Raw genomic sequence first — 19,121 nt, 5'->3', positions numbered from 1 at the left:
GTCACTGTACTGCTGCATCACCTCAAGCTCTCCCTGAGTCAATACAGAACACATGAGAATACATACAAGCTTTTCTGAAAGCCACATCAGGAATTAAATTAGTGCCTAACAGTAATCAGTAATGTTGCATGTCCACTTACCCTTAGTCCCCACTGTACTCTGCTCTAGATTTTGTGACAACTTTGTACATAGCATGAAAATTTACTGTAAACACAAGTGCATGTGAGAGAGAGAGAGAGAGAGAGAGGGGGAGAGAGAGAGAGAGAGAGAGAGAGAGAGAGAGAGAGAGAGAGAGAGAGAGACAGAGAGTGTGTGTGTGTGTGTGTGTGTGTGTGTGTGTGTGTGTGTAAACACATATACGGTATTCAGAGTGTGAACTATAAATAGCAGGTAGTGGAAGCCAGTTTCTGTCCTCGCTGGCAGTTCATAAAAAGCTCCGGAGCAGGGGACATGTGTCCCTGAAGTGGCCTGTTTGAGTGCATGCTATGACCCACATCCTGCCTCCCAATACTGGGCCACTCTTGAACCTCACTCCTACAGAACACACATCATAAACTGCAGGAGCAACAGAGCTGTCGTCAGTCATTAATTACAAGCTGCAGACCTTGGAGAACTGTCTGTTATGCTCTCTGTGCTCTAGGCACTCTAATCATCATGGACACTGTAACAATCATCTTTATATGCAGTTATAATCTTAATCTGTAATTTGAAAATCCATTCTTTTATACACTATGTAAAGATTCTCATTTATCCATGCATAAATGCCTTTGTCGTGGAGAATACCCAGGCCTCAGAAGATGTATGAGCGGTAGATTGATATCGCTGGTAGAGACCAACAGGAGATGTGGTAGCAGCAGCAACAGCAGCATCGTCTCTCAGTGAGGTGGCACAGAAAGCAGCAGCCCTGCTGTGACTCTGGACTGATAAGACTGAGACGGCCCTTATCACTGAGCCTTGGAACAAGCGAACAGCTGCCATAATGAAGGAGCTGCATGGCCTCCTCAAACCTATAGGAGAGCAACAATGTCCCAGTCTACTGTGCAGGCACATGTCATGATACAAAGGGAACGATTGATTCAGTTTTTCCATTTTCTTCTTGATTACTGAAATATTTTTATTCTTATTGCAAAAATAAGGAGTACATCTTTTAAAGTACTCCGTAAACATAGCTATTTTTATACTGTACATAACCTTGCTGTGGCAAACATCATTGTATTCCTGTTTTGTTATGAAATATATAGAATCTTCTATTATATGAGACTGGACAGAAAGGGTTTTTGGCTATTTCAGAGTTAATTAAAACCGCACTTCCACCTGAACCATACCATATAACGCACATTCAGTTGTAGCATCTCACCACAACATACTGTACAGTTAAGGCACTCAGGCCTAAATAGAGATCTTTGAGTTCCTTCATCTCAGCATACCTGAGATGAGAACATTGGGACAGAGTCCAGGAGAGCTTGCATTTTCCAGTTGCCTTTGAAAGCTTCTGCTATGTTATAAACATGAGAGGTAGAACATTAGGGGCAAAACATTTAGAGGCCATTTTGTCTGGCTTCAGAGAAAAGCAGATTCTAAGGCCATCTGGCTACTGAATCTTTTACAATGCACAACAAGGCTCAACAGTCACTGTTTTGACAGGCACAAATTCACATTTTCCTACATATTGGTCCACATTGTTTCGCATTTCATCACCACAAATATTGAGCTAAAATAGATCTGTTGAAATGGTACTGCAACACATATAATCACACAATCTTGCAAACACATATACAATGTAAAATAGGCGAGAGAACTCAGCATTCATATTTAAAACATAGCTATCTGTTAATTTTGCTAAGTGATCCAACAACAAAGAAAAGATGGTTTTACGCAATTGAAATTACACTAAACAAAATCTGATCACAAACGCTGTAAAAATTGTTTGTACATCTTTTTTCCATTAAATAAAGTGACACTTTGCAGCTCTTTCTGGTGGGCTGATGCAAGCTGTGCTAGCTTATACTGAGAGAGAAGCTGTTATCTGTGGAAGCTGACTAAATATTTAATTTGTGTGGCCCAGCAAATGTTTGTATTGTCTAAAAGTGTTCCAGGCCTCCTTGTGAGAGCCACATGTAGCCTACATGCAAGGGCAGCAGACTAAAGGATTAAAAAATGTCACAAAGAATCGAGCTTCTTGTGGAAAATGGATGCTCTGTAATGTTCAGAGTCCATGTGACATTACTTTTAATTAGTCTTCACATGAGATGATCCCAATAAGATCTCAGGGTCTCCTCAAGTTACTGTGACTACTAGTTTTAAGGCTAAATTTATAGTGGATTGACTTGTCATGTAACTTGAAAGTTGCAGTTTTGATTGTGACATTGAGCGACACACTCAACCTCTAGCTAGCTGCTCCCAGGGCTTTGCAAACTTCACCTCTATGGTGAAATCCGTCTCAGGGAGATAGGTGAAGCAAACAAATTCCTGAACGCTCTGTGTGCAATTTGGAGCATGCTTCAGAAATCTAAATTCAAAAAGATTTCTCCTTGTGTGTCATTTTTCTGATATATTTTTTTTCTGGTTCATGTTAGGAAGGAGCTGCCAAGTCAAAATAAAGTGAGGTTCAAGATGTCAGGTTGAGGGTGATATCCATCTCTACATCCTTTCCCAGACTAAGCCTCCCCTCCTAATGGCCTGTTTTGACCTCTGGCTCTGAATGGGTCCAGTGTTACCTGGGGCCAAGATAACCAGAATACCTCTCCATCCACACCCACATCACCTCCTGCACAGCTGGCTGCCCAGAATCTTTCCTCCTCAGCCAATGGTCATCAAAGATCAGAGACGGTTTGGGTCAATGTGGGTACAGCACAAGATTATGTCCACAATAATGACTATGACAGTGAATTCAGTTATATGTCAGTTCTGTGTTTATGGCAACACCTTAGATCCATGAGTGAGAGACAACACCCCACCGCCACCACTACTTCAATCATACACACACCCACACACCCATACACACACAAACAAAACCAGGTGAAAAATGTACTCTTCAATTTGTGTGTTAACAATAGGCGGTGGGCTGAGAGCACTCTGGTGACATCTGATATCCTCAATCGCCTTCCTGCTGTTGATGGTCTGGGGAGCTTCCACTCATTGTCTGATACAGACATACACACTCACACTCGTGGACACACACACACACACACACACACACAGACGCACCCTGGTTCAGCCAAACATCTGCCGTTTTTAACCCCTGCTGGTTGGAAGTCTCATGACTACATGAGACTGAGCAACTCACACAAACTATGCAGGGATCAGATCATTTCTAAAGAAACATAATCCTATGCCTTTGCAGAAGAAGGAGCAAGAAATAAATAATGAAAATAGTAGCTGGCTCATGTCTTAGATTAAGGTCAAAATCAGATACATCAAGCTTTTACGTTGCATTCTTGAACCAGTAGGATTCAAAACAAATTAATATCACTAGGGTTTGCAAAATATCCCGTTCCGCAGGATAAAAAGCCAAAGCCACAGCATAAATTGGAGTGTGTTTCCAGGGTAAACACATGCTCGGTGCTGATGGGGAAGTGTGTGTTATGAAAACAGAGACAGAGAGATGACGTGCGCAGGAGTATCTCTCAGACAGAGCGGGGAAGGGCAGGGCAACAGCAAACAGTCACACGGGGAGTTAGCAGGACGCTCTCTTGGGCCTCTAAGCCAATTACCGGAGCAGCATTGATTGAGGCAGCACTTTAAGGCCTCATCTACACAAGTAGTCCCTTAATACACTGGTCAGAGGATGGAAGCATCTCAACCACAAGCTATGGATATATGACCATTTACATCCATTATGGTGTCAGTGGGACAAATCTTTCTAGAGATGCTATTAAGGCCTATATAGCTGTGTTTACAATACACAGATGTTTCCATGTGTGCTTTTAAGAAAGGGCTGAATATGGGTTAATTGAACTGAGAGAGGTATTATTCCATCTTAACAGAACATCTTTCCTATATAGAAGGTTAGTTCGATTGGCTAATGCCACTGTGCTGAGACGGACAGGTATTGGACCTGTTTCTCCAGCACTGATAAGCTGACCTGGGGGCCAAGGTGAGTATTATGTCCCGAGTACCATGGCTGTGTTCTGTCAGCACTTCCATCCCCCATTAAAGGGATTGCTGGCCCATAATGATTTATGAAGGAGAACGGAGAGGTAATCAATGTAGCGGAGGCCCACAGATTAATGATGAAGCAAATAGCGGCCCCACTCCAGATCCTATCAGGGGCCAAGGTGCCGCTAAGAGCGCGCCATGCTATAGTAGGTTCAATTAACTGCCACGGGTTGGGGGGGGGGGGGGGGGGGGGGGGGCTTCGACTGCAAAGAGCTATAATGCCCCTTATCTCTCCACCCTGCAGCCCTACATGCCTCCCACACATAAACACACATGAACACGCGCGCACACACATTCAATTATGTACAACCTACCTCAAGTCTTGAAAACTCTATTAAAAAATATTCAAAACTCCCTATTAATGAAACAGAACAAGCTCCTGGGAGAGCTGATATAAATAAGTCTCGCTATACTCCCCTTTTTTTCTGTCAAGTATATCAGCAGCGTTATAACAAAGAGTCACATTTAGGGACCGGCTAGCTGTCTTCATCAAAGAGCTTATTTTTATAAGAATAGCAGGTTCCTGGCTGTGCTTGTCTGGATGAAGGCGTGATGGAGTGAACCGTAAAAGAGGAGAAAGACAGGGGGGGAGAGAAAGGGAGAGAGGGAGTGAGAGGCCAGACACACAATACTGCTGCTGCCCAACACAACAGGCCATTCTTTCAGCTCGCGCCACAACACTCCTCACAGCTGAGACCCAGCCGCTATGCTCCTGCTGTTCCCTCTCTCCCTCTCCACCTCTCCCCTTTCAATATAGGGGGGGAAGAACAGAGGAAGGGGCTGCATGTGAATAGCAGGAAAGAATATACAATCTGAAGCTTAATTAGCCAGAAACCTCACAAAAATTACACAAAAGATGCAAGGGGTTTCTGTTTTTCTTTACTATCAAACGCTCTTTGCAGTGTAGGCAAGCCAGATGAAAGGGGGAAAGGAGCTTTAAACCTTCCCTTTAAAGAGTAAGCTGGGAAGAGGGTTGAGAGGAGGGAGCTAGTGCACAAGGAGGGGTGACTCAAGGAGATAAAATGAAGGCAGGATGGAAGGAAAGAGAGGCACACAGAGCAGATGAGGGAGAAGACGTGCCTCTGTGAGCCACTGGGCAGGCGTGGGGGATAATGTCCTCTAACAATAGGCGAGTGTGTCAACAGATCAGTGTTTAAATTCGGCCGCTCCGCTAACCAAACACCATCTCAGACAGACAAACATACGCATGTGTACACACACACACACACACACACACACACACAGCTCCGCCATCATCACAGACACGGCACAACACATCACAGCTCATCAATATCACTCCACAGATCTGCATAGGCACTGATTCCCACAGCTTAGTGCACACACACAAAAAAAAAATCACCTGCCTCTGTATCTGTTCCTATATTTCTGTCTCTCTATGTTTCTGTCTATTCTCCCCACCCACATCCCCTCCAATCTAATCCCGGAAGCCGGGGCATCACTTGCAGGAGGAGAGGTAAATGTCACAGAATTACCTCTATGCCGCTGCTGCTCCTTTCCCCTCTGTGCGTTATTCCACAGAAATTCCCCAGAAGATATTCCTCAGAAGATAAATCCAAACAGGCTGAATTCTGTTCTCTCTACACCATCCCAGCCATCCACGGATCATCCAGTCGCCTGTGAGCGAGTGCTAGCTCGCAGCTTGCTAGCTCATTCAGGCAGGCAGCTAGTAGGCAGCTGCCTTTTTTCTTCAAAGCTCCACAAGCAGAGCAAATTAGAGGTCCAGCCCAGCTTAGAGGCTAAGCCAATGTGAGCTATTCACACTCCAGCTCCTGTCTGAGGCCAATGGCTGCAGCCCCACAGCCCCCCGCATACTCCCGCCCACAGCTTCCCTCCCTCCCTCTCCCTCCCTCTCTCTCTCTCTCTCTCCTTCCCTTCCACTGTTGTTACCCCTTCTCTCGCTATCTTAGCCATAAATACACTCTCTTGACATTACCTAACACATGGTCCCTTCTGATAAACAGGCAGCCTCATCAGCGTCATGCAGGTCCCGTGACTGAGGCAACCACTCCAGGGGTGAGCGCTGGGTTAAGGCAGGGTGTGGAGGGTGGAGGACGAGGGATAGGGAGAGGAGTACAGCATGATGGTGTAAAAGATGGCGCAAGAGAGTAAGATACAGATATCTGGGATAAAAGTGCATGATTTAAACGTAGATATGGCATGGATCTAGTGGTATATGAACATGACGGTTGGGCTTGGGCTTAGAGAAGTGGATGTACGCTGGAGTTGGTTTACTATACTTTGTCCATGGCGGGACGAAAGCACAGAGCCTGGACTTGGTTAGGACCTTGGGAGATTAAGAGCCCGATGGCAGACCAAAGGAAAGCTTGTACCTAGCAGGGCAGGCCTGTACCTGCATGGACTGCTGGCCAGGCAAGCTGACCACCGAACCCAGGAGCTGCCCTGAGGGAAGAGGACTGCAGCTTTCTGTTTGGATTCACATGGCCCAAACTCAGCCACATGGCCTCATTCGACCACAGCTCCCAGCAGAAACAGTAGCCTTAATGGCAGTCCTGAAACGAATCAACAAAAATTCTGCATGCAGTGTTTGGTATCTTGTTCATAACGGCTCTACATGTAAAGTAACGCTGCAGAATTTTCTTTATTTTTAGGATTATGTGGGATGACAAAATGGCAGCACTGTGGTGTGAGGACAGATCAAACATTCTTCACTCGTGTAACATCTGTCATTCACAGTTTGTCACAAAAGTCACAAAGTACTAGTCAGCTATTCTGGCAACCAAATGTTCTGCCACAGAGCAAGAAGGTAAAATCACCTGCACTAATTGCAAATGAGACATTAAAACTTGAGATACTGAAGGAGAATAACAGAATAACATGGAGAATAAAAAAAACCCTTATTGTCATGAACACAAAGGGGATAACAAAGCCAGTGGAGATGAGACTGCACTGATGAAGCTAGGATTTGTGTTTAATTCAGGAGTTAATGTCTGCTTATGGACGGACACCAAATGAGCTCATGGAATATGAAGAATCTGCTCCTCCACAGAAATGAAGATGAGTGAAAGAGAACAGATAAGCAGCCAGATGAACACAACAAAGTGTGAGACATCCCAAAGCCGAGAAAGAGGAAGAGTGGCTTCTATTTATAGTGACGGATGATGAATCATTCCTCACCCTCTGATCCTTTGATTGTTTAGTGAGGAAATTTAGATGGCCACTGGAGCACTACCTATTTTAGATCAATCCGGAGTTATCACATTCACCGCCTGCAGGCATCAAGGCCAGCTAACACTTAGGAACTATGTAAGGTAGCAGGCTAGCACAGTAGATGCATATCCAAACCATCACAAGACACTCACACACAAAGCAGTCCAGTAAATGACTACACGACGATAACAGCATCTTTGTTCACTCAGTGAATTACCGTAGTTCATGTCGCTGACCTCAAAAGGCAGGGCTAACATCATTACGATCTATTGACAAAAAAAAAAAATGGATATGGCTTTCCCTGAAGAATGTCATGGTTCCTCACTCTGTGTAGTAGTGGAAAGAAATTAGACTTCTGCTTTATTCAGCAATGCCATCCTCTCTCTTTTTTCGCTGGGTGGATTGGGCTCCCAGATTTGGCCGTAGCATCACTCTGGTCTGGGCAGGCCGGGACTGCAGTCCAACCCAGATATACAGAGAGAACTACAGGAAGCATTTCTGCAGTTGTGGGACAAGATACTGAGCTCGTTAGTCAGGGTTTGATCACTTGAAATGGACCTGAGTGACTCTGGGGTGATCCTGTCAACATCTATCACAGCCTTAAGGCTTTACATTGTAGCAGTGTAGGTATTAATGGTATTCACAAGATTAAAGGATAGTAGTCTTACACAAGCCTAGCAAGGAAACCTGCCTGAGGTGATTGTGAGTAACAATGGTATTATTGTGAGCAGCACTACATAATAGTCACATAACCCACAGTATGATCACAGTTGATGGTTCCACGTTAAGACTGATCAAGTCAACGTATTCAAGACTAAGCTTGGAGTGCAGCCTATCCTGATCTCTCGGTGCAGAATCAGATGGCACGTTAAGGTCGTGTTGTTGTAGTGATTTCTTCCAGAAGACATGAGATATCTTTGAAATGGGTTTGGAGGAAATTGCCAAACAACAAAAACAACGTCAGAGACCACAACCCCCATTGCCCCCTTCCACCCAGCCTCACTGTTGATCTGCCAATCACACTGGCAAGAAAACCAGGAGGAAGAGCTGCAGTCCCTATATCTGTTTGTCACTATGTGTAAAATATGTCACATATGGCCTTGAATATACCGACACATGCAATAAACACACACCACAGACACACATATAGTCCGTGTAAACACACACACACACACACACACACACACACACACACGCACAAAGTCTGCACCTGTCCCCATACATCATTGCTACGCAAAAACACATATTTGCCCAGCTTCCTCAATGAGCTTGGAAGCCATCATTTTCCCATCCCTCGTCCTTCCATAGTAAATTGCATGTTAGCACAGTAGATATTTGGCTGCATGAACAAAATATTAACCGTGTATGTGTGTGAAAAGCAGGCAAACAAAAGCTGGGGCCCACTCATCCGTTACGAGACTGAATGGCCATCATTAGCATGAGGCTCCCCGGCAGCACCCTGCAATGCAGCGACACACACAATGGCGAGTGCCACGCTTCCCCCTGCCGTTCCCCCAGAAAAGCCCTTTTGTTAGAGCAGCATCTGGACCTGACCTCCATGCATTCGAGGCTGATGACCCCCCTCTCTCTTCCCTCTATTCCTCTCCTCTCCTCTCCTATCCGCCCCTTAAAAACCTGCTCTGCCTCTACAGCAAGACCCCCCCCCCCCACTCTCTCTCTCTATACCCTGTCCGTTCTTCACACACACACATCCCCCCTCCCTCTTTCAGCTAAGGAGTGCAGCCGTCTCTTGCTTCTTGAAAAGAAGGTCTGTGTACTAGTGGGCCTTACACAAAGCCTGCAGGGTGAATTAGAAAACCAAAGAGGAAAAAGCACCAGGGCTACTGGCCATCTGTCCCTCTGGGTTGGACGTGCCTGCTCCGAGTGTGCCTGCCCCCCTCTTCCCTCACATAATTCCCACCCCCACCCCCACCTTCCCTGATTCCCTTAGCCTATATACACACCATCAACCTCACTCTCTGCCATGCATCTTCCCTGCCTGCATACATCACAGGCTTCGCAGAATGGATGGCGGATGGCGAGAGCGAAGAAGAAGGAGAGAAGGAGGAGAGAATAAGGAGCTGCCACTTGCCTGGGTGCAGAGCGAGCCGGAGCCAAGCGAATCAAGCCGTAATCCTTTCTTTGTGTGAGCGGCAAACAGAAAAATTTGTCTCCAACAATGATTCCCCAAGATCGGCAGTGGAGTGGAAAAACAAGGAAGCGAGAGAGTGAAGGACAGTGAGGAGGGAGGAGAGAGAGAGAGAGAGAGAGAGAGAGAGAGAGAGAGAGAGAAGGAGCTAGAGAGAGAGAGAGAGAGAGGGAGAGGGGGAGAGCAGCAGAGGCAGGGAGACAGAGGGAGCAGCGAGAGAGTGTGACAGAGAAAGAGAGACGAAGGCAGCAGCCACCACTGAGCCACAGGGACGCTGACACTCACTGGAGGATTTGAAGTGAAAGAGAGGAGAACGAGAGAGCAGAGGGAGAGAGAGAGAGAGAGGAAGAGAGAGAGAGAGAGATCAGGTGGGGGAGGGAGGATTGGTTTGCTCGGTGGCTCAAACGCTGGGATAACGCTGAGATAACCCTCATCCCCGAGCAGCAGCTGTAGACGTGAGAGGGAAATGAATCCCACGAGAGAGCGACTTCTCTATCAATTGTGACATTTTGCAGCACATGATAACAATGGCCATCTGTAGCAGCGGGGCTATGAAGGAGGGTGGAGGGCAAAGAGGAGGGTGGGTTGAGGAGAGAGAGAGAGAGAGAGAGAGAGAGAGAGAGAGAGAGAGAGAGAGAGGGAGGGGGTTGACAGAGGGTTGGGGAGTTCACATGGTGAGTGTCCTCTTCCTAAACACACACACACACAAAATAAAACTGCTGGTGGAGGGAAAGGCACCTGTTCGAGTCAAGCATGGGGAGGCAGGCGGGGGAGAGAGAGAGAGAGAGAGAGAGGGAGCAACACATGTGCTTAGGAGAGGGGGGGGAGGACACATGACAGAGACAGAGACAAAGGGAAAGAGAGGGCAGAGAAGTGTGGCTTTTATTCCCCTGCCTTTGTCATTCTGCCTTGTCATGCCAAGAAACTATTTGCATGTGTGTGTGTGTGTGAGAGAGACAATAAATAGGAGGTGGCAGCGACAGTAGGTCGCAGAAAGGGAGAGACAGGAAGAGAGAAAGAGAGAGATAAACGCTGTAAACATTTCCAGAAATTCAGTATCAGACTGACCAGGGTTGCTTTGGGGTCTATCTAGGTTTTTGTTTGCCTACCTGTGCCTGATAACAGGTTTTACCCATTGGCAGAAACACATGTAAATAAACCATCAAAATGTAGATCCAACAAACTTTGCATCATTACTTGAAAATGAAAATTCAGCCTCACACACATACATCCTCACTGATTCACAACCAATTCTTCAGCCATTCAACTATGTTTCATCCAATGGCACTGCAGCCTTATATTTTAAGATAATAACCCAGAAAGAGTGACTATTTCCAATTAATGATTTAGCATGGGCTGATGTTCCTGCATGAATGTGTTCCTTTATAATGGCCTCCACCATTCTCTTCTATGATACGGCTTCCACACTTGAATGCAGGCACTGTTGTAATGGTTATTCTCTCAAATTAGTGGAAGTAACAGATGTGCATTGGCTCCAAATCTAAAGGATTATCCTGTTATTGTAAGAGACAACTGAATTGCGGGGTTTCATTGAGTCCGTTTTAAGAGTAATGTCTGAATCAGCATGTCTTACACTATTTTCACTGGGAAAATATATCTAACGTTTCCATTTTTTCCCCTTTTGTAGCCTGTTGGCTATGTTCAATTTGAATCTCAACACTGGCTGTCCTCTGGCTCAGCGGTCTGCCCATCGGCCTGTGATCTTCGCTAGAGCCCGACATGTTCATCACATAATCAGGCAGGAATCTATTTTCAATATATCAGAACATCATAATCCCAGGCAGGCCACCGGGGGGAGGCTCAGAGACGAGGATTTACCAGTCACATGGCTGAGAGCAAGAGAAGGACAGACAGCCCGAGATTGAGAGTGAAAAAGGAGAGAATGAGAAAGAAAAAGAGGGAGGGGAAAAAAATGAGAATGAGAAAAATGAATCTAGTCTAGAAACTGCGTTCTATTTGGGAGCACCGCAATGCAAAGATGCATTCAAATACATGCAAACACACACACACACACACACACACACACACGCACAAATAGCCAAGCCCCAGTTTATAGATCCAGGAAGAGGTGGTGTGTGACGGGAATGATGATCTCTTTCTTCACTGATTAAATCATGTCTATGCATATGTGTGATAATGAAAACAATTCCTCATGGGAAAACACATCACACACCCAACACACCCAACACACACACACACACACCCAACACACACACACACACACAAACACCCACACACACATTCCTGTCATATCCTCAAGACGATGCACTGCAGCACTTTGCGGAAAGACTTTAAGCCTTGGGCCACATGGCCATTGCCACTCAAGCAAAGGTTTTTGAAACAGAAGCATGACATTAGTAGAGTACAAAAATTGAATACAGCTGGACTGTATCATCCAACCACAGATCCAACTGTTCCTGACATTACCAATCCCAGTTGTCGGGTCTGGCATGGTGCTGGATGTTTGGCTGAAGCCACGCATTTCATACATTTTGTGTGGTACTCCAGCACATAGACACAGACAGTAACATCATAACAATACCTACAGCTAGGGTTAGCGTTTTGATACACCTAATGTAAGGATGAAAATGGTGAATGGTAAGTAAAGGACAATAGAATAAGTTGAGGATGAATGGCTATACGAGAGGGTAGAAGGAGTTTAAAAAGAAGATATTAACAGATGAGAAAGATGCTACAGGAAGTGGGAAATGAAATGAGATGAAGAAATGATGATAAAGTGGCTAAAGAGACCGTTTTTCAACCAGATGCTGACCCTGCACTGTGGATGGGGGGCAAGCAAAAGAAGAACTTCCCTTCAGGGATCAATCAAGTATCACATTAATAATAATAATAATAATAATAATTGATTACATTTATATAGCGCTTTTCTAGGTACTCAAAGCGCTTCACATATGGGGGGGGGGGGACTCAACTCATCCACCACCGAACATCATGGTTATCAGTACTCACAAGGCACGGCATGGCGATACAGATTGGCTCGAATGATCTGCTGCAGCTCATGGTCCGGGGAAGACTTCTGAAACCTCAGGCTGAGGAAGTGCTTCAGGTCCTTGTTCAGCTTGTGACCTGGAGACAGCAGACAGACAAAGACGTGCATAAACTGTGCAGTCACATGTTTTGGTCATCTCTTCACTATTGCAATGCTGTCATTTGACCAAAGATAAGGCCATGAAAGGCTGTGACATTTCCATCGTTGAAATATCCTTGGATACTGAAATAGCATGAGAAACAGCTAACAATGTCGGAGGAAAAGAAAGAGATATTTACCTTCCTTAGATCATTTGAAAAAAGGAAGGAAGGCCTCTGCTATACAAATTCTTTAGTGCTTTGGATTGGGTTTGCATATAAATGTGATATAGTTCAAGAATGCAAATAAATATTATCAAACGACTGTCTCTTGTAAATCCCTGTGATATAAAAATTCATTATCATTCGAATCAAACAAGCATGAGAGGCACTGAGTGACACTGAATCTATTTTTCTTGCTTTACGTATTGCATGCACTACTTAACGTTAAGCACAATATATTACAATTTATTCATATGACATGTGCCATATCAATAAAGTTTAGAGTAAATCAGTTATGGGGAGAGCGACACCGTCCATGACAATATGGTTAATGTAGAGAGATACGAAGAGATTGAGGCGGTGAGGTAATCGATGAAAAGGGTCTCTGATTGGCTCGAGCTCCCGGGCTTAGTCAGCATCTATCCAATCAGAGGTGCTGATGCTGCTGGCTGAGTTTGAACGGAGCCCCGGCAGTCACAATAGGGCCAGATGGTCAGAGCTCGCTCTCACGCCAGGGTCTCATTTAGGACCATTTAATGATCTCCAAATATATCATCCATGTCTGGGGAGCTGGCAAGCTATTCTTGGGGGAGCTGCCATGCTTTCCCGACAGACTCGGATCACACTGCAAGATTCTCTTCCGCTTCTGTGCTTTGGGATGGAAAGGTCAGTCTGCTACTGAATAACTGTAGTTTACTTTATAGGAATTACAAGCCGGTTCAAGATCTCGATTCATTTGGAAGTTTTTTATATTGTCTTGTTCTTTTTAAATCTGGGAGCTACAGGACAGACAGAGGAGAAACATCAGTCTAGAAGCGGAGGAAGGAAAGCTGGTCTTGAAGCAGAGGAGCATTGTGTTTCTCTGTCGCCTGCCCCTAGGTGTGGCCCTGTGGTGCAGACAGACCGTGACATCATCATCTGTCGAACCAGCCCGTGCTCCTGCTTCACCTCCTCTTCCCATGGAGTGACACAAACACTACGATAAATACCACATGCTCATATGTCCCACAAGGTAAAACTGATGATGTGCAGTACTGTGTCCCAGTATACAACCACACACTGACAGCTAACACAGGTCAGCCTTGATTACGAGCAGTTGGGAAATCTAAACAAAATCTGCTGTTGCTACATTTGTCAAATTGAAAATAGAGACAATACAACTAAAAACAGACGTAGGTTTTCATCACCATTCATCCACTGATTTGTCAAACCGAAATTAGAAACATGCTAATTGTTTCCACACACAGAAACAGATACCATGTAGCTAATGTTGTTGTAGTCATGGATCTGATTCTGGTGTGAGGCATTTTTGCCCAGTAGTGGAAACACTGGTTGGCAGTCTACTTTGCTGTATTTTTCCGTTCCCCTACACACACACACACACACACACACACACACATACACACACACACCCCCACACACACACACACACACACACACACACACACACAGCCCTCTGTGTAATTCAGTGCAAGCAAAGCACAGTCAGGTAATTGTTACCTAGCAACCAGCCAGTGCTGACAACCATCATTATGGTCCCTGCTAGGCAAGCAGCAGTCAGATTGTAAAAAAAACAGATACAACAGCACGCTTAGACACACACACACACACATATACACACACACACGCGCGCGCACACATTCTTTCAATCGGTGCATCCTCTGTTACCCATTTCCATATTCATTCATACATGCTTATATCATGGTACACATACATAAACATGCAGAGCATCATTCAGTGCCATATCAGTGTTGCTGGCTTAGATGCTTTTCTCAAGGTAAGGACCACTGGCAGAACAACCCCCTCCTGTGGGTGGGCAGAGCGAGCAGAGGGCGGGCGGCCCAGGTGTCATGCTCCATCAATGAGAGAGTCATCAAATATTCAATATTTATGAGGATTAAAGCCACATGAAGCAGAGATTACAACCACTCTGTGGTGTGTGTGCATGTGTACAGTTTGTATGCTGCTTAGTCTCTCTTCTGGTTATAATTTCAGTCATCAACTCTCTCTCTCTAATCAGATGACCAGGTATTCTGGTCACTCATTTGACTAGATATTCTGCATGTCAACCTCAAACAAGCAAACAGTAAACATGTCGTCCCCCACGAATGATGCATTCTCTGTCTGGGCCAGTCGGGAACCAATATGTCTCTTTGTTTTGCTCTGTAAAAGTAGTGCCCTCCTTAGGCCGATTAGTGTTTGAAAATGCTGAAACATGGTGGTGAGATGCATCATGTCCACCGAGTTTCCCCAAGTTTACCAGCAGCATCTGAGATATTGTGTGACACATGGACAAACAAATGTTGTAATACCCCCTTAGGCCAGTGCAATTTTAAAAATACTAGAATGGAGCAATGAGACTCATCATTCCCCAAAGTTTTGACAACATCCAATCAGTGGTTTCCAAGATGGTGTGCATGACGGACAAACAGTTTGACGGACCGGGACCAATCCATAGTCCATAGTAAGAGTAGTCTGGTCATAAATAGATACTGATATCTAGTTGGAGTTATTCTCTTGATAAACTATGAGTTCATGAGTGGACTGAGAGGCCGACAAGGAGGCAAATCCTGGCTGGTACACTCTGGTCCAGATAAGGAGCAGCAGCAGGAAGACAGAGGGGTCAAGAGCCAGGCTACACAAAGACACACACACCTCTGCTACTCCACATCTTTCTGTCCCTCCCAAATATAGCCTGGACACTGCTGATATATTTCTGTCTTATTACAAAAAACTCTCTGATATTGTACCTTTTGTTACAGGCACAGGTTTGAATAGAATAGTTTCTGCTTTTATGCGCAGATGTTAACCAAGTCAAAACAGACAAATGTAGCGTACACACACATCTCAATATCAGTTTTTTATTAATAGGCTACTAATATGTTTTTTTAGTAAATAGTCTATAGAGGGCATGTAACTAATGAAGCCTCCTAAGAATCTACACTCTAAGGATAGTATGAAATTGCAACTACAATTACAACTACTCCACATTGCTTTTTACAGGGACATGCATGTAAAAGCATGACTGTGGTCGTACTGGGCATCTCCCAGGTGCAAATGTGAAGCAGGGTATTGCTGGAAAATAGCAAGTGTGCTCAGCTGACTTTCACTAGATAAATAAGGGTTAAAAAGAGTTGGTGTAAAGTAAACTTTACACCAACAAAAGTGTCGTAGTCAATAAAATGTCATATTTTTCTGGCAATGAAAATGACTGAAAATTATAAAATGGGCCATTTCAAAAGCTTGGAGAGGAGATCCTGGTCCTCATAACAATGAAATCACTGCATCGGAGGAAATCTGAGAACCCAGTGAGATTAATTAATTCAGTGGAGAAATGTTTCCAGATAGCTGAGATGTTCCTGGAGCTGGCTGGTGGAAGATTGTGTGTGGCAGAGATCGGTGCTTTGCAGCCCTGCATGGGGCACGTTTGTGGAAGGCTAAGCAGCAGTAGGGGAGATATGAGGATGCAAGGCCTCTGCCCTCACACACAGATAGACAGAGAGATGGGTTTAACCCAAATAAGAGTGGATTATACACATCCTCCCTGCCTCCAGTCACCATTACATAACCTTAAATCTAGTTATGCATCCCTGTCTCATTTAGGGGCTGGGGGAGGGGGGTGCATCATCTCAAACATCTGAGGAGAAACTGATTCACACTCTAGCACTTGTGAGCTTGAACACATTCTCATATACAGTTTTGCGCACATGTGTACACAGACACATTCACCAATACATTCCCACTGGAGATACTGTCATAGGAGATATTTAAAAACTGCTTGGCTGAAAATATCTCTCACAGCACAGTATGTGAGAGCTGCCATTTAGAAAGGAGTCAAAGACAACTACAACATGCCAGCCAGATAGCAAGAGAACAAAAACATCTGGCTGTGGCTACCTATAACATCAGCAGAAGACTGAGCCAAACAACTGCAGCCTGGCACCACACAACAGCTGTCACCACTACAACTCGCTGCTATTATGTGTCAGTCAGGCTTGTGGGAATGAAACGCTAGAAGAGAGGAGAGAGAGTGCAAGGCTTCCAAACACCAGCAGCAGTTGGGGGTATTTTCATGTTTCAGATATACAATTAAAGGGAAATAAAATATATCAATAGTTCATACAGAGTGAGTGTATTAATTTGAGGAAGCATCTGTATTAGTGTGTTTGGTGTGTGTGTGTGTGTGTGTGGTGCTGTTCAGCTGCTGATTGGGATTCATCTCCTGTCCTCCAGCTCAACACTGCCCTCTGTGTCTCCGAGCCTCACCACCAAGTCTGCTTCACACAGACCCGTTACCATAGCAACCCAGGGCCAACCGGCAAATGGGATGAGCCGTGTGTGGTAACTATGGGCTGCTGCCCCCCAGTGGTGAAGCTTGATTCTCTGGAAAAAAAAAGAAGACCCATAAATGTGGCTTGAAAGTATGAAATATGATATTTAATCCCTTGGCATTGCAGTTGGAGTAGGAACTAATTTAAAGACACAACATGAACTACTCTCATATCATTCAGTCAACCCAATTAAATGAAAAGTGAGATGGGTTTTTTCACCATCACACCACAAGGAGCAGGAGAGTGAAATAGACAGCAAATAAAACCAAAGTGCCTGTGTGTATGTGCTGCACTTCTCTGTAGCCTACTGACTCTTTTTTTCCATTACATTTTGGCAGTCAACATCAATTGGCTAGTAAGCACAAACAGTTTGGGGGTAAGCTGTAACAAATAATTCTGATGGGCTTAGTGGAAGATCAACACAGTTGTTCTTTCTCAAGAAATGGACCACACATGGAGATGGGCAGGTGTAGATTTAAACCACCTAGCAAAATAATCCCTAAATTACAGCTACTGCCTGGGAGAATGCTATCTTGGTGATACTCTGCAATTGGGAGCTGACTAATTACTGTAAGCAAAATACACATGATAACAGACAGCAACGTGTGGTTAAGATGACCATGGTAACATTGTGAATGGGATCACTCAAACTGTCTCTTTCCCTCTATCTGCAGTATAAACAGTTGTCAAACAAACACAGATATCACCAATTAGAAATCACCTCTGTAACTCGAAACTGTTTGATCGCTAGTCTTGTGTGCCAGGCCGGGCTTTGTGTGCTTCTCTCTCCCTGGAGGGTGTCGCTGGCACAGATTAGGTGTTAAATGACAGCCAGGCTGCCCTAAACACTCTGGGTAGAGGAGAACAGAGAGAACCCTGTGGTAATTAGAAGACACACACACACACACACACACACTACACACACTGGTCTACCTAATGAAACACCACCTGTAGTGATGACAGAGAGGCTTATGGCGCAAGACAAGACGCCCTCCCAAGCTGGGTCCCCACCAGAGGCTCTTGGGCCTGGAGGTGACCCTGTCTACATCTTGGGCCGTGAAGGAGCCAGGTGCGCCGGCCATCGCTCTTCAGAACACAGACAGCACTGATGCCGCCTGATACTTTAGGACCATCACTTAGATAGCTGTACTAAAACAATAAAAAGACAGGATCTCAAAAGGAGTGTCCTGTTGGGGATTTCAGCTCGTCTGTTATCACATTTTGATTAAGAAGGCTCCACTCTGTCTGTATCCCTCTATCTGGTCTGGGGCCGTAGCACTCCAGCATGGGAGCCACAGACACTCACACACATAAAGACATCATGTGGATTTCAACACACAAAATCACACACAGGTTGTCCAACACAGTTTGTTTATTGCGCCATGAGAAAAATTTGTTTCTTTCTCGTAGTGCCATATGGTTCCCAAGCCATCTCAGGCTGATAACACAGGACTCAAACTGAGCACAAAGAGATGGCATTTCCTCAAGGGGACGAATAATATTGTATTTCCTCTCGCCAATTCCAAATAATAGCCACAGAGTAGGAACTGGAAATGCTGGTTCTTAAACAGTAAAATCCATTGTTCCAGTAGCTTCCTGTGGGTCTCAGGACATCCCGTCAGTCAACACTGGACTCTCCAGTTACAGATGAGAGCATTTAACTCTACATTAACCAGCACTATAGGGAAGAGCTGTCTGGGAGAGGTGAACATCGGGGAGGATGCAACAGACAAAACAGGCTAATCAAATCCTCCTGCTCTCACTGATGGGATTCACTTGGCACTCTTGGTGTGATAAAGTAGCTGCAATCTCCAGCTATTATGTATCCATTATCCTGGCTGAGAGAGTTTGAAAGTTCTGTACAGCTGATATAGCAGAGATGATAATGATGATGTTAAACATGGGACTGGGTTGCTTCGTTCTTATGTCAATTATACACACACACACACACACACACACACACA

At 44.9% G+C, this 19,121-nt stretch overlaps 1 protein-coding gene across 1 annotated transcript in view; it reads right to left on the bottom strand.

The window, feature by feature from the left end:
- LOC139654554 (membrane-associated guanylate kinase, WW and PDZ domain-containing protein 1-like) overlaps window positions 1–19,121 on the bottom strand; it is an 86,935-nt gene that overhangs the window by 44,184 nt on the left and 23,630 nt on the right. Inside the window, exon 2 of the mRNA XM_071531661.1 lies at window positions 12,488–12,604. Within this exon, the coding sequence (XP_071387762.1) occupies window positions 12,488–12,604 (117 nt within the window). The remainder of the gene's footprint in view (window positions 1–12,487; window positions 12,605–19,121) is intronic.

This window comes from Centroberyx affinis, unplaced genomic scaffold (genome assembly GCF_046629955.1).
Source record: "Centroberyx affinis isolate AG114_WGS23_722 - 3 ecotype Tasmania unplaced genomic scaffold, CSIRO-AGI_Caff_v1 ptg002107l_1, whole genome shotgun sequence".
In the NCBI taxonomy this organism is placed as follows: domain Eukaryota; kingdom Metazoa; phylum Chordata; class Actinopteri; order Beryciformes; family Berycidae; genus Centroberyx; species Centroberyx affinis.
The sequence above is the reverse complement of the archived record's forward strand: the minus strand, read 5'-3'. Positions and strand labels throughout refer to the sequence as shown.